The sequence below is a fragment of the Dermacentor andersoni genome, chromosome 10 (assembly GCF_023375885.2).
Source record: "Dermacentor andersoni chromosome 10, qqDerAnde1_hic_scaffold, whole genome shotgun sequence".
NCBI lineage: Eukaryota > Metazoa > Arthropoda > Arachnida > Ixodida > Ixodidae > Dermacentor > Dermacentor andersoni.
In genome coordinates this window covers 28,982,783-28,997,524 of record NC_092823.1, presented here as the reverse complement: position 1 = coordinate 28,997,524, position 14,742 = coordinate 28,982,783, and the positions used below count along the sequence as shown (strand labels likewise).

Sequence of the window (14,742 nt, the reverse complement as noted above, 5' to 3'; positions counted from 1 at the left end):
CGCACCAGGTTAACTCCTGCTGTCTAAAAAATATTGAAAATTAGAGAGTAAGATAAAGGTTCGAGAAAGAGAGAGAGAATAAACGGAATTAGTGATTTTTGCTAGAAGGATCCGTCCCGGGTGTCGCCTGGGTCAAGTGATGGCCAGAGAGTTGCCTCCGAGGGGTCGTTAAGTTTTAAACAAATGGTATCCGTTCAACGTACAGGATCCCCCTTTATTTGGATACGGCTAAGCTGCGCACGGTTACACAGGGAGGGCCCAAACTCCATGTGCTTGGGTCTGTGGTGTCGCAAGACACCAAACGCACGCGGGACGCAGACGCCGCTGCCCTGGCATTATTGGCATGACAATGGTATTAGGATAATATGATGACAAAAAGTTTGTGACGACGATGACGTGACACGACAACTGCATTACGAAAACTGCACGGCAACTTTGGCGTGTACACGACTGCATGGCGAGAGTCGAATGACAAAGCTGAAATGCCAGAAATGCACTGAGACCACGACACCATCACAATCACGAAAACATCTCTTGGGTCGAAGCTATTAGACAATGAGTTACTGGAGCATGGAGAGTCAAGACGAATATTTAATGAGGTCAGTGAAACGACCATGACGTTCTCACGACACTGTGACAAAGAATGCGTAATGAATGTGCGACGACGCTGGTGACGACGAAGGCATGACGAGTCGGACGACAAAACTAGAAAGTCAATGACCACGACGGCATCACCGCTACGAACACATATCTGGTGGCCGAAGCTATTAGACAACGTGGGCAGCTGGGTCGGTGCAGAAGGCGTCACGACGACTGCAGGGAGAAATGTTTAAGGACTACGATAGAACGACCACTATGGTATCGCGTAGCGCACATATTTAGTTGTCCAAGCAACTAGACAACGTGGGTCACAGTCGGCGTGTAAGGCTACATAGACAAGGTCAAAACGGGAGTAGGCAAACAAGGCTATTTGTTTTAGCAACTTCCCTTTTCATATTAGGCAAACCGGTGATAGCCGACCAGCACGCAGCTTTTTATTAACTGATCTAACCACGTTTAGTAGTCATGATTGTTTGCTGGCTTGAACGCGCATGCACATTTCAAGGACATATTAACTCGTTCTTTCAATAAATTCTGTGTTGAAACACGGCGCTTTTGTTCTCTGCGTCTTCCTTCAACTTTTATTCATCACTCGATCACTACGCATAGACGCGGTCTCAGCGATGGCGTTAACGCCGGCAGCAGGGACCGAATTCTTCGTGCTGCCTCTTACTTCAAACCCATTTGAGAAACATGACATTACACAACCTACTACTCTCGCTGCGCTGGAGCACAGCGCGCATGACACCGCCTATCCTGGCTAGCCGCTACAGAGTAGCACCTAAAGCGACTCTCTGTAGTGTACTCCTAACCTGACTAGCCACGGCCAGGCAAGAAGGGATGTCCGCTCACCTAGGCTGCCACCTGAGCATATTGTGCGCTGAGAACTAAAACACAACGGTAAAAAAAGAAACTTACCGCAGGAGCCCATTCTAACAACTAAGCCGCGACAGCTACTCGCCATTACGACTCAGGGGTGCGATCGCGCATACAGCTCGCTTTTCAGTTCTCTCGCTTGCCCTCTCGTGATTCGTTGGCGCCCGCGCGTTTCGTCACGGCGGCCATTGCGCTGGGGCGGGACCACAAAATGCGCTTACGTCACACTCCTGTCAATCATTCCAAAAGCGAGGGGAAACGGCCGCTAGCGTGGAACGGTCGACAAGGGCATTCGTTTCGAAGAATGAATGGCCGTTGCCATGGGCGCCTTGCGCTGGAGTTTGAGGTATAGTAGCGGCGCCTGGTGGCGGCGCGGGAAACGACATTTGGGTCGTACCAGCTTGGGTCGTATTGAGCCCTGGCTGTGGCGAAGCACGTTTCTAGGCCGAGTTTCGCGTCGATTCGCACTTTTTTCTGCCGTGTTGCGAGTGCGAAAAGGCTCGTCACTTCTCCCAGACCACGTGGACCACGCTGCGAGCCAGTCGCAGGCTATAGTTTAACGAAAACGGACTCTCCGTGTGCCGTGGGACGTAATGCTGGAAGCAGAAGGAATCGGCGACGCCGATCCGGAAGGACCCAGCTCAGCATCGAAAAAGCGTCACCGTCGATACTGCTGCGTTGTGGGCTGCCATGAACAAGAAGGCCTGAATCCCAACATCCGATTCTATCGTTTCCCTTCAAGGCCTCACGAAGCGGAGCGTCGGGCGCGCTGGGTATGCGAAACTTCGCGCCATGCTGACTGCTTCAACTGTCTTGAAGCTTGCTTGATTATAGATCTGCGTTCTAAAATTTGATCTTTTGCACCTACAGTCCCGACGGCAGACCGACATAGCAGCAGGCATGGCTGGTGATTCACGATTCGAAACCCGGCCATAGCGACAATTAACAATTCGACCGGTGCGAAGTGGTGAAGTGCCCAGGTGTGTGCAAATGACCACAAATGGCCGGGCTGATTCGGTGACAATACACTACCCCACTACGAGCAGCACAGGTTAGAGAGTTAAATGTGCTCATACTTGACCTCAAGCCAGCATTTTGAGGCAGCGCAGCAAGATAGTATTGATTACAGCAGATCGATTTTCGAGCGTTGTCATGAAAAGCTACATCAAGCGAGCAGCGCACGAGCTCGCGCTGCAGCGCGATTCGCACGTACGTGCGAGCTCATATGCATTGCATCAGTTATTACCAGTTACTAAAAGGGACAGATGGCCGCTACTACAACGCAGGCATAACTACTTGTTTAGCGGCATGCAGTCAACAAAGATTGCAGGAGACCCGCCGTTTCGCGGCATGTCGAAAGACCGCTGCCGTCGCGGCGCGTACCGTCGTGTGCTCGAGCAGTTCCGTACACATGATGTCTGCTTATCGCTGCTGTGGATTCATTTATAGCAAGCGTTTCCTCACGTTTGTGCGCCTGAATCTAGCAGCGTGAAAACCTTACCTGAAGTTCCACTTCGTACGCGACTCGCTTCACTTGCGATTGACACCGCGCCAAAACTTCGCCGCTTAATTCTTGAACGGCATACACGTATTCGGCACTGCGTAATTTCTTGCCTTTACGCAGCGTGCCACTCCTGAAAAAATCTTCGGCGCCCGATATTCGCTGCAGGCCGTGATACAACACAACCGAAAGTGGCGGGTCCATATTGTAAACGTGCTTTCCGAAGCAGACGACCGAGCTTGGTACGACCCATTTTAGGACAGAGGGCGCTTTTTAGCACCTTTTTCGCAGCGCCCCCTGGGCAATGCAAGAGCCCCATAGCAGCGCTAGTAGCAGACGATGCGCCTGTCATCTGCTCATAATGTCGTCGCTCGCCGAGTTTTTCGAGATTAAAACGCGATTCGCCATCGCCGAACGTTAGCGATGTTAATTATTGAAAACAACTGTGATCACAGTGAAATTAAATGTGCCTGCGCTGTGATAAATATAAATAGTGTTGTTTTAATTTTGATTGATCCGAGTGCATTTGTCGAGAATGCTCGCCGTTTCACGTTGTGCTCAGAGAATCGCGTTCATTGTTCGGCGGTTTGTTTGGCGCTCACGAGTCGCGATGGCCGCTACTATCGTCGCGCTTTTGGAGTGTCTCGGGCAGCCTCGGCGACGCATCTTTCGGGACGCATTTGACGAGCTTACCGAGGAAGAGTTCCGCGAGCACTTCAGGCTCTCGAAACGCACTGTGCGCTGGCTCTGCGAGCAATTGGAAGACGCCATCGGTGGCCTTTCGACCGGTGGCATCACGACGCAAGACAGGGTGCTTTGTGCTCTCCGTTTCTTCGCGACGGGTAGCTTCCAAAGATCCATCGGCAGCGAAGTATTCGTATCCATGGGGCAGGCTTCCGTGAGCGAGAGCATTCACGCAGTTGCGGAAGCAATAACTGTGGTGGGCCGGCAACAGGGTTGGGTGAGCTTCCCGTTGACAACGGGCGGCAAGGCTAGTGCAAAGGCGGCCTTTGCGGATCGCGGCCGTATTCCCGGTGTAGTGGCCTGTGTCGACGGGACGCTCATAGCGATCAAACAGCCCGAAGGACTCAGCCCGGGCGAGACTACGGGCTTCATGTCAAGGAAAGGGTTCTACGCCTTGAATACCATGATCGTAAGTACTCATGATCTGCCATTTTTTTGCACGCTTTCATCTTTTATATAGGTTATCGGTTTTATGTTGTGCCGTCGTAGTGTGTACAATGCGGGTACCACGCAAAGCAATATCGATCGTGATCGAGCCCGTTCGGAATTGAATTTTTCGGTCCAGATTGACGCATTTGCTTAAGCTGCGGGAGGCAGGTAATCGCGGTTGATAATTTCGAACCGAATCAAATCGATCGATAGTGCCCTTGCGGTACGGGTATAAGAGTACGCATTGAACAACCAAGGCGGCTATGATGAGCGTTAATTCACAAATCTCTCGTGAATGTAGCTTTTTGCACATTTCTTGCAATAATTAAAGAAGACTATATCGGAGATTGCTTTTTACTAATGTGGGAAAGAATGCAGCTGTGTCTGGGAAAGAATGATGAAATCACGTTGGTGCAAAAACATTTCATTCAGACTATCTGTCAGCATGACGTGAAATACGAAAGTATTCCAGCTCAAATTGATTATTCCGAACCATTTTCCACCCGTTTGTTATGCCCTCCAGGTGTGTGATGCGCACATGCGCATCGTGGACATCGATCCCCGTTTCCCCGGATCCAGCCACGACTCCTACGTGTGGAGGCACTCACCACTGTTGGGCCACCTCACACGTAACCTGCGACGTGGAGAATAGGTGCTTGGTGAGTGCTGCGGACATGTAGCAGTCAGTGAAGTATATTACACAGCTATGTTTCCAACATGCAGGAGACTCAGGCTACCCTCATGAGCCATGGCTGCTGACACCAGGCCCATGCCTCCATGAGGAACGTTGTGGAGAGGGGTATTGGTGTCTTGAAGGCAAGGTTCCGGTGCCTTCAAAGGTACCGGACCCTCCTTTATGAGCCCAAGGATGCAGCCACAATCGTGGCAACCTGCGCCGCTCTCCACAACATTGCTTTGAAGGCAGGGGAGCCGGAGCTGCAGGACAGCGATGAGGAGGCCGAGGACACCCAGCCACCGCTGCGACAGGGCTTGCCTGTGTCTGAAGGGCACCACACCTGCCGGCAAGAAACGCCCAGAGCTGCTCATGAGGGCAAAGCAGTTGAGGAGCCAGGTTGTCAACCTGTTCTCTGCGGCCCCTACCTGGCGTACCACTCACCTGCGTGCGCTGCATCGTCGGCTGAGGCAGCAACAGCAGGCTCGTCGCGCGGCTCAACCGTAAAATCAGGTGAGTTCTCCAACATAGGCGTGAAAAGGCAAACCTCATAATGCTATTGAAAAAATGAAATGGTCGCCCTTGATCAGAAGAACGCAAGGCATTTTCAAAAATATTTGTTTTGATTAATACTGAAATCTCGATTGCGGATTTTCACAGGGTGTGCCACAGTAACAAAAGCTTTAGAAACAGTGGAAAAGAGACGTTAAAAAAGTGTTGCTGGGCAACTTGGTTCCTGATGGGAACGAAAATTCAAGGAGAATACAAAAAACAGCACGAGCACCTGAGCGGGTTCTTTTTTCTTTTGTAGTTTTATTCTTAAACAACTAGAAACACAAAATACAAAATGACACACTGTTATAACAGGGAATTTTGAAAACAAGACAGACAGAGGTAGGTTTTGCACGAAGACATGTCGTGCCATTTCGACATTTTTGTCCATCCCTGTAGCCAGCTGGGTAGCTAGATTGAAACTTCAGAAGAACATTTCGTTTCCCACTGCAACGGGCACATTGTTCATGTAGTATATTCAGCCAGCATGGAGTAAAGCCAAGACATGGTGTAGCTCAAGGAAATGGTATTACTTTAATGTACTCCATGGCTTCAACTTTGTAAACATGCTCGTGTCACAAAAAAAAATACAGATAAATGTCAGCCACTACATGTTCTGCATTAAGATACACCCCACATACAACATTTCTGAAGTAGTAACAGTGATGAAATATGTCACAATGAGCTGGACTAACGTGCTGCTGTAGCAGGAAGCCTGCAGGACGTGTGTATGTCACATATCACAGCACCTTGAACTACTCTTCAGTATCAAGTACAGTAATGCACTCCATAGCTGCAGCTTAGCATATATAAAGTTACATGGAAGTAGTAGCAAAAAAATACCACAGCAGGAGCCTATGTGGCTAGCCAGAAGTGCTTCATGTAACACTTATTACCCTCTCATTATAAAAGTGGTAAACATACAAATAAAACATCACGCAAGCCTGACTAGCATTCTGTACTTCGATATAAATGGCAGGAATAACATGACCTAGTTGAAAACAATATGACTAATACTGTTTTTCTCCGCGTACAAGGCATTAGCTGTTTGCTGGAGAATCCCCGTCAGGCGCCAAATAATGATTTCCATTCGAGTGAGCTTCACTATATGTAATGTCTAACACAATTCTAAAGCAGCCATCTGGTGATTTCAGGTAGACGCTGGATATGGAACCTTGCAAGAAAAAAAATTGGACCTCAGTGTAACAACACAGAGTACAGAAAGAGCAACGCTAGCATGACTGCCATCTAACTCGTATGACTGAAACACCCTAAACATATTAATGATACTTGCTAAAAAATACTAAAACATACTAAAGATAAAGTTACTGAAATAGTATGCAATTTCTTGTGCACATAACGGAAATAAGGTAACTATTTTATTTCTGCTATCTTCGAGTAACATCTCAAAGTTTAGAGATCAGTAAAAAAAATATTTAAATGTACAAAACGAGGTCAAAGTTATTATAATGAACGAATAATATTAAATAATAAAAAGAATAAAAGTAATAAATAATAAAACTTCCAATTTTCTACTGCCCCCTTGCAGCCACTGCCTCTTGCATTAGCTGGCCCAGGAGCTGTGAAAGCTGGCCCAGCAACTTGGTCAGCCTGCCGCTCAACAGCAGCCACGACCCGCTCAGTAGCTGCAGCGAGCCGGTCCACGCCCTGGCGGATACCACGAAGAAGCTAGAAAGAAATCATTACATCAGCATCCATTCGCGCACAATCGGTCAAGCACCTCTACAGCAAAGTGACCTGTATAACGAAAGAGTAATTATGTTCGGTCGGTTCCTAGTGTGAGGCGTGCTATGCACGATCTTTACAAAGTGAGCTGTAAAACGGGTGATTTTGGTGGTCCCAAGCACTTTACGTATAAAGGCGCTCAACTGCATGTATGCTCATTCAGATTACCACATGTTCATCAGTTATGGGGACAAGGACAAGCACTTCTTATGTTGTTGTCTGTCTGCACCATTGTATCTGTTTTTTGTTGTTGCTTTTCATGTAGTTGTGCAAAGAAATATCAATACCATTTGTATTTGTATGCTGTCGAGCCGCTGGAAAGTTAACAGATGGCATAGCAATGAGTTTGGGATTGCGAATGAGCAAGCGACGATGACATGTATCGCTGTAGCAAATGCTAGACCCTATGTTGCATTTTGTTGCGAAAGCATGTATTGGACCCTGTATGTAAATTGTTATTCAAGCATTGCAAGCTGTTGCACTGCCATTATATGTGATGTTTCCCAGCCTTCCAGAACAAGTTAGCAACTTCAAACTTTGTGGAAATAGCCACAGTCCTGAGTGTATTGTGTGGCAAAGCTTTCCTGTTACTGCCTTAATTACAACCATTGCAACTCATTAATCAACAGTCTTCTCCTTTGTTATGTTTCAATAGTTTATTGGGGTTTGTGTTCTCCATCGTCCTCAATGAACTATGCAAGCGATAGTGTTTCTAAGTGCGGCAAAATAAAGGAAACTTTACGGCGATGTGCAGGCTAAATTTGAACTGTGAGTTAGCTACAGCCTTTGCAAATAATTATGAAGATGATGGGCCCAGAGCATTTTAGGTGTGTTTTACATATGCCACTCAATTTACCCCGCTGCCTTGGGAGAAATGTTTCAGACATGAATTTTTTTGTGTCATGGGGGAGAACTATCACAATCAGCATGCGCAATCCGACGTGTGTGGTGCAATTACAGCATATGCGAAAAAATTCATTAGCTAATACTTGAATGTGGGCGGCCAAGGTTTGAAACGAGTAAGTCATACAAGGCAGTGTTTTAAAACGAGTGATTACAGGCAACTTGCCATGTTTGTGAAACTGCTCAAAAGAAAGAGTATTAGAGGAAATAGGAATGTATGAAGCTGTTATTGTGTGATTGATCGCAAGTGTCCCTGTTGTCTAGTCCACCCAGTTATTGCCTGTTGCAGAAATGCTAATGGCAGTGATTACTGTGTTTGAAGCTGTTACATTGTGTTAATGATTGCAAGTGTCCGTGTTTATGTCCATGTTCTCGTCCGTCTCCCTTAGTCTTTTTTTTCAGTTCAGCTATTGAAACACGTGTTAGCCATGGATGTGAGTTAGTGTCATTCTGTGCAGCTCATCAGATTCCTCAAAAAATGTTACACCTGTCTACTGTCATTCTATTACGCTCCACCATATAAAGCAGGCAAGGGCACACGCACTTCGTTTGTCTCGTCGTTCTGCACGACGCTTCTAGCGTAGTCGTCGGCGAGGCGTTGGACCAAGGCCTCCCGGCGGGATACCCGACGAGGGCCACGAAACCGGCGCTGCATGCGGGGTTGGTAGCCTGGAAAAAGTACTACTTTATAATGAACTAAACGCACAACTACGTTACGTCCAGTGCATTCAAGCTGTGACATTGCAGGATATTTCCTTTTCACTTACTGGTTCTCACTCCGCCAGGGCCAGCTGCAGGCTGTGCAGTAGCTGGAGGGCTTCGGGGCAGTGGCTCGGCAGGGACCACCACTTCTGGCTGCTGCAGTGCTCCTATATTGGTTGTAAAGGGTACATTCACTCAACGGTTAGAGTAGAAATAGTTTGCGTTCCTTATAGACGAAACAGATTCCACAAACAGGAAGGCAACAGGGAAGAGCAAAAGCTTACTTTCACGTGAAAGGCCGCTTGTGCCAGCGGTGGTGCCCACAGATTGCGTACCCACGGTCACCTCCATGGCGGGCTGCTTATGTATAAGATGCGAAGAAGCAGTTTTGTCAAATTTGCGTAATCTGCTCCTCCCAATGTGCAACTAACGTAGAATTATGACAGCAGAAAAATAATCTCGTGAAATCCCAGTAGTAAACCGTCTTGTGCATGTCAGCAGCAAACACATGCACATAAAGGGAGAAAAACTATATCTGTTATACCAATGTCACGCAGGCACTTTTGATCTGAATCGATCCCGATCGGGGCAAAATTTCTCTATTTCTATTGCCTCCTTTCCGCGGAATGAAGAAAGGAGCCAATCGCTGTCGAGAAATTCTATCCAAGCTGGGCGCGATCGCGAATGAAGCGGCCTGCGTCACTGGGGTATAACGCTGCTTACGCGATGCAGTATACACGGCGCAACTACAGTAAATTGATGCCGCGTCCTCCCGTTTTTCGGTGCGTTTGTCAATGGCTTACCTCGTCGAGCGGTTGGAAGAATGGCTCGCACACTCCCGTCACCGTGGAGGTGCCAACCAAGGCGAGGACACGGCCACGAAGGCCGGGCAGACGGCCTCCACCCGTGCCGCTGCAATTACGGACAGCATTGTAAATATCGCAAGCAACAGAACCACTCCTCGCACTCACCTTTGACTTGCGGAAGCTGCGGCGGCATCTCGGCGGGAGAGAAATACCTCCTTCCGCCAAAACACCTGCCACTGTTCGGCAGTCTTCGCGGCCGGGCCCTCTGTTCAGCAGGGCGGTAAGCTCACTCCAAAGCTGCCGCCTACGCTCCACCGTGCACTCCTGTGTCAGTGCGCACGATGTCCGCACAAGGTAGCGGTGGCCCTCCATGAACGCCACCAACAGTTCACGTTGGTGTGGCCACACGTGAGCGCCAAGCTTGACATTTTTGTGCGACAACATTTCGCAGCCGACACACTGCGATTTCGCAATTGAACTGCGCGCTCCCGCCAATTTGTTTTGGCGTGTGCAATACCACCTAGCGGACTAAAGCAAAATATATGCCGCTTAATTTAGTTTTCTTCTCTCGCATGACATTTCCGAGGCAAATTATATGTTGCAACAGTAAGAATTTTTTTCTTATATTACGTGTGTAATTATTAAAGCATCACAAACATTCTGCACTTAATGTATCGTCCCCGATCGAAGCCCAAACTGGTGACGCAAACTTCCGGGGCTAGGCTCGCTCGTTTATTGGCTGTGCTCTCCCTCCCGTTTTGACAAACCTTGCGGACGGCCTACTTTGTGACGTCGCAGCCAGACCGAACGAACGGAAAAGCGAGCTGTTTGCGTGATCGCACCCCAGAAAAACATCGGCCCTACTGTGTGTAAGCGCATGTAGCTTCATCGAACCTATCCTTTCTCCTCGGGCGTCTACTACGTCCGTTCGTTCCATAACTGTCGAAACCACGAGGAAACTCCTGTCACCCTTGATGTAGAAGCAGATGACTGATCCGTTTCTTCTAGGTAGTGCGATCCCTTCTAAGTGAACTCAAATGTTTGATGTCAGTCTACATCATATATCTATTCTGGGTGTGTTACGTATTCGAAAGTTAAGACGTTACAAAGCCAGAGAGAAAAGCACCGGGTATTGTGTAGATCTTAGCCACACTCCCCGCGTAAGGTTTCGCTTTCTGAACTCTTCGCTGCTGGCTTTAAAACCGTTCTGCCAAACGATAATTATGTTTTGTGATTAGAGCGTTATTTGTAGTTCAAATTGCTCTCCACAGTACTTTCATTACTCTATCGTGTTTGATCTGACCTGTGTTGTTTGTCCGGCACATTTCAGTACTGGACGCGCGCAATGTAGTGCAATGAAATAAATGTCTGGACATGGTGACACGGACAGTCTTTTGTGGCAGAGAGCCCCATTTTTACCTGAAATCGTGTACGTACGTGGTGATTCGATACGACAGGTGTTGGTTTTCGATATTTTCCTTTTAATTAAGACTTGTCACATACACGAAGGAGAAGAAAGCGACCATTTTCGCAACGAACCGCCATTCGGTATTGCATACATGCTGTTCGCACCTTTCGCAGTCGTTTACAACTGTTTGAGCCTACGTTCCCGGCATGGTGTCGAGAGTTAACGTGCTTTGAGCAATGATCTCGCCCGGAAAGAAAACACGCAACGAGAAATTCCAGCTCTAACAGGTAGGTACACACACATTCAACCGAATCAATAATGCGTACAACGAAGGACGCATATGTGACGCTCCCAGGGCTGTAAACTCGAGAAAAATTTCCCAGATTTAGGTCATTTTCATTTATATGTGGAAATAAGAGAAATCTTACTAGCTTGAAATAAATGTTGGGAGCCGAATATACAGTTGGAAGTTTATAAATCATTTATATATTTTTCCCGACGTAACAGCGAATATCAGCGGATTTGGTGAGGTTTGGGTTTTCCCTCCACCCGTATAGCGTTTCGTTGTTCGGTCATCTGGCAACAGAGGAGGACTCGGTACTTTTTCTGCAAATTTCCAAATTCAGTGTAGCAATCCGCTTACACGACGACAGCTCAGTGCGCTACGATCTTGTTTGCAACGCTTGCGCTACGTTTTTTTTTTTTTTTACTATTGTAAACCGCGCTAATAGTTTTTAAAGCAGTACCATGTTCTGATGAGGCGCATTACGTCAAAGATGAGGTTTCACTTGTCACTTTGGATCTCCAGGTAACACTCCATCTCGCCAGACTAGCTTTGGTCATTGTTTTAGCACGCAGAACTTTTGCTAAATTTCCCTCACTTTGGGAAATTCTATATTTGCGCAAGCGAGGGAAATTTCGCCAAAAATAGTTATATTTCAGGTGTTCGGTGGGGAAATTCTCACTTAGTGTTGGCAGCCCTGGACGCTCTGAACGACGGGCGCCCCCTAGCTACGAATGAAAGAAAGATGGAGTTTTCATCACAGCCACTTACACTATCCCGTTCAGTAGTGATAAGCAAACGCGAGCACCTCGACTCTGAATCGTTCATTTGCCGAAATTATCAAAAGCCGTCTGGCGGCGCAGAAACCAGTTATTGAAAAGAAAGATGTTGCAAATGGGTTTTGCAACAGAGTATGCGGCGTGTGGCGTCGCTGATTGTATGAAGCATTTTTTTCGGACGAAACAATTGTTTCCACCGTGTGGGACCAAAACACCATGTCGTTGAAATTGAAATTGATTTCTTCATTATAGATTACAGGTTATAAATAGAATGATATACAGAAGGTCTCATAGTCAGTCTGTATCGGCACTTTCTGTTGTTTATAAATATGTGTTTTCTAAAGCAAAGCCGAGAACGACAAATAAAATCATACATAAGGAAGCATGGAAGAAAGTAAGTACTGGAGAATGCAAAAATATTAGGAGTTACAATAAATCTAACGAAGGAAATTATACAATTGCAAGGAACAAATGCAGCAAAACTAAATGAACTAAACGCAATTCACATTAACGGAGAAAAGAATTTTACACAAACCTGCAATACAAACAACAAAAAAAGAATTTCAAGATATACATGACCACAAATTCAACAATAGAAACAAGAACAAAAAAACTTCCAAATATAGATGACCATTAACAAAGAGAGAGGTATAAGAACATCGGAATATTTGAAGTAATAATGCTGAAAGAAAAAAAAAAAGAAACGAAAGTTAATGTTAAATATTTTCTGTTAGAAGGAAATTCTTCAGATCTTTTTTTTTAATATGGATGTTGAACGCGAAGTTTCGACGCAAAGTGGTATGGAATTCCAACATGATAAAGCTGAAAAATGAACTGATTATTTGCCATAGCTGGTGCGCACCTGAGGTAATGAGATTATATAAAGCAAATCTAGCGACATCAGCATTTATCAGGGATGTTTTAGGAACTATAGATGTAGGAACTTGATCAATAACTTAAAAATAAGTATACCCAAATTATACAACATAGTTTCTTTTTAAAACTTTTTGTGCGCAAACAGGGACGAAGAATAGGGGCAACACAAGGACGAGGGCTTTCTAACAACTCTTTGTCCCTGTTTGTTTGCGCACAAGTTTTAAGATGAATCGGTTCCAACTAGGCCGGCTAGCAGTTATAGTTTCTTTGACAGGCAGTACGTTATAAGAGTGTAGCAATTGGAGAGCGCTAGTATTATAGGGACTAGAGGTGACTATTCTAATTGCTTGGTTTTGCAAAGTTTGAAGTGAACTGAGGTGAGTATTATATGTATTTCCCCAACATATTATCGCGTAGTTAATGTGTGAGTGTATAAAAGCGTAATATAGCGAGATAAGTGTAGAACGGCCAAAGAATTGGCGGGCTCTAATCACTAACCGAATGCCGTAAGCAACTTTCTTTTTAATATTCGAAACTGGAGGTTAGAGTCTAGTTATATCCCTAAGAATGAGCAGTGAGTGCTAGAAGGGATTAAATGGGAACCAAGACTCAGCAATGGAACTGAACAAGATGCTTTCTGGGGGGAATTAAATACAATAAACTTGGTTTTCGAGGGATTTATAACAAGATTATTTCTTATACACCAGTTTGTAACTTTACCTAAGTCATTATAGAGTTTAGTAACCAAGGACTAAATACTTTTATCGTAATTAATAATGGTTGTGTCGTTGGCGTACAACACACAGTGTGAGGATGTTACATTCAGGGAGATCGTTACTGTAAATTAAACATAATAAAGGTCCGAGAATAGAACCCTGTGGTACCCCTAGGTTAGTAAACTTACCTTCGGAAAAAAATACAAATTTTATCTATGGTTTGTCTATCCTGCAGATAGGTGCGTAGTTACATTAGTGCTGGCCCGGTTATGCCTATAGCTTCCAACTTTAAAAACAAAATGTGATGGTTAATAGTGTCAAAATCTTTCATAAGATCAATAAAAACTGAACCGGCAAAATACCCTTTACCAATAGCTTCCTTTAAGCGATCCATTAGGGAGATAAGGGCCAGGTAGGTCGAATAGTTGGACGAAAACCATACTGAGGATTCGAAATAATATTAAGTTACGCAGGTGATAAGTTAATCGAGTAATAGTCAACTTGTCAGTTACTTTACTAAAGAATTGCAATATACACATTGGGCGGTAATTTGTTAGTACAGAACGATCGCCTCTCTTAAATTCTGGAATTAAATTTACTCGTTTCAGCTCAGATGGAAAAATGCCCGTCCTGAGCATTAAATTATATACATATACATATATATACATATATATATTTATACATATATATATTATACATATACATATTATACATATACATATATTATATATATATATAGTTAATTATATTATTAGTACTACTATCAGGAATATTATTAGGACTGCTAAATACGAGGTGCAGTGGTGGCGTAGAGGTAGAACACCCGCCTCGCGTGCAAGAAGTCCGTGGTTCTAATCCCGGTGCCGCGCAACTTTCCACCGGATTGAAGAAAATCCGGGTGTTGATAAAATTGCATAAACAGGCCTGGAGTGTGGCCTGATCCCGGCGACCAGAACCGGTAACGCACTCCCTCACCAGAGCAGGATTGGCCACCCTGGTGCAGTACTTGGCCACAACCTCCTATATGAATACAACAATCAAACCCCGGCCCTCAGTCCCCAGCAGCTGCGAAGCAACTGACCACGGCGGCGGTCAGACCTGCGACGCAGCAGAGGGTGCTAAGAATCCCTGGCTCAGGACAGGGCGCC

At 45.8% G+C, this 14,742-nt stretch overlaps 2 protein-coding genes across 3 annotated transcripts; one reads left to right on the top strand and one right to left on the bottom strand.

The window, feature by feature from the left end:
• The first annotated feature begins 3,587 nt into the window (after nucleotides 1–3,587).
• On the top strand, nucleotides 3,588–4,802 carry LOC126519198 (putative nuclease HARBI1). Its single transcript, XM_050168815.1, has 2 exons — nucleotides 3,588–4,130; nucleotides 4,674–4,802. Exons 1-2 carry the CDS (start codon nucleotides 3,588–3,590, stop codon nucleotides 4,800–4,802), a joined length of 672 nt encoding a protein of 223 aa, XP_050024772.1.
• Nucleotides 4,803–5,635: 833 nt separating this feature from the next.
• LOC129381884 (uncharacterized) lies at nucleotides 5,636–13,414 on the bottom strand. Of its 2 annotated transcripts, none has more exons than XM_072284757.1 (5): nucleotides 9,530–13,414; nucleotides 9,011–9,086; nucleotides 8,792–8,893; nucleotides 8,569–8,693; nucleotides 5,636–7,064 (listed from the first exon to the last, which is right to left on the bottom strand). In XM_072284757.1, exons 1-5 carry the CDS (start codon nucleotides 9,974–9,976, stop codon nucleotides 6,840–6,842), a joined length of 975 nt encoding a protein of 324 aa, XP_072140858.1. In that variant the 5' UTR covers nucleotides 9,977–13,414; the 3' UTR covers nucleotides 5,636–6,839. The 2 variants fall into 2 exon arrangements, with proteins under 2 accessions (XP_072140858.1, XP_072140859.1); XM_072284758.1 differs by having other exon boundaries at nucleotides 9,011–9,083.
• Between the last annotated feature and the right edge of the window lie 1,328 nt (nucleotides 13,415–14,742).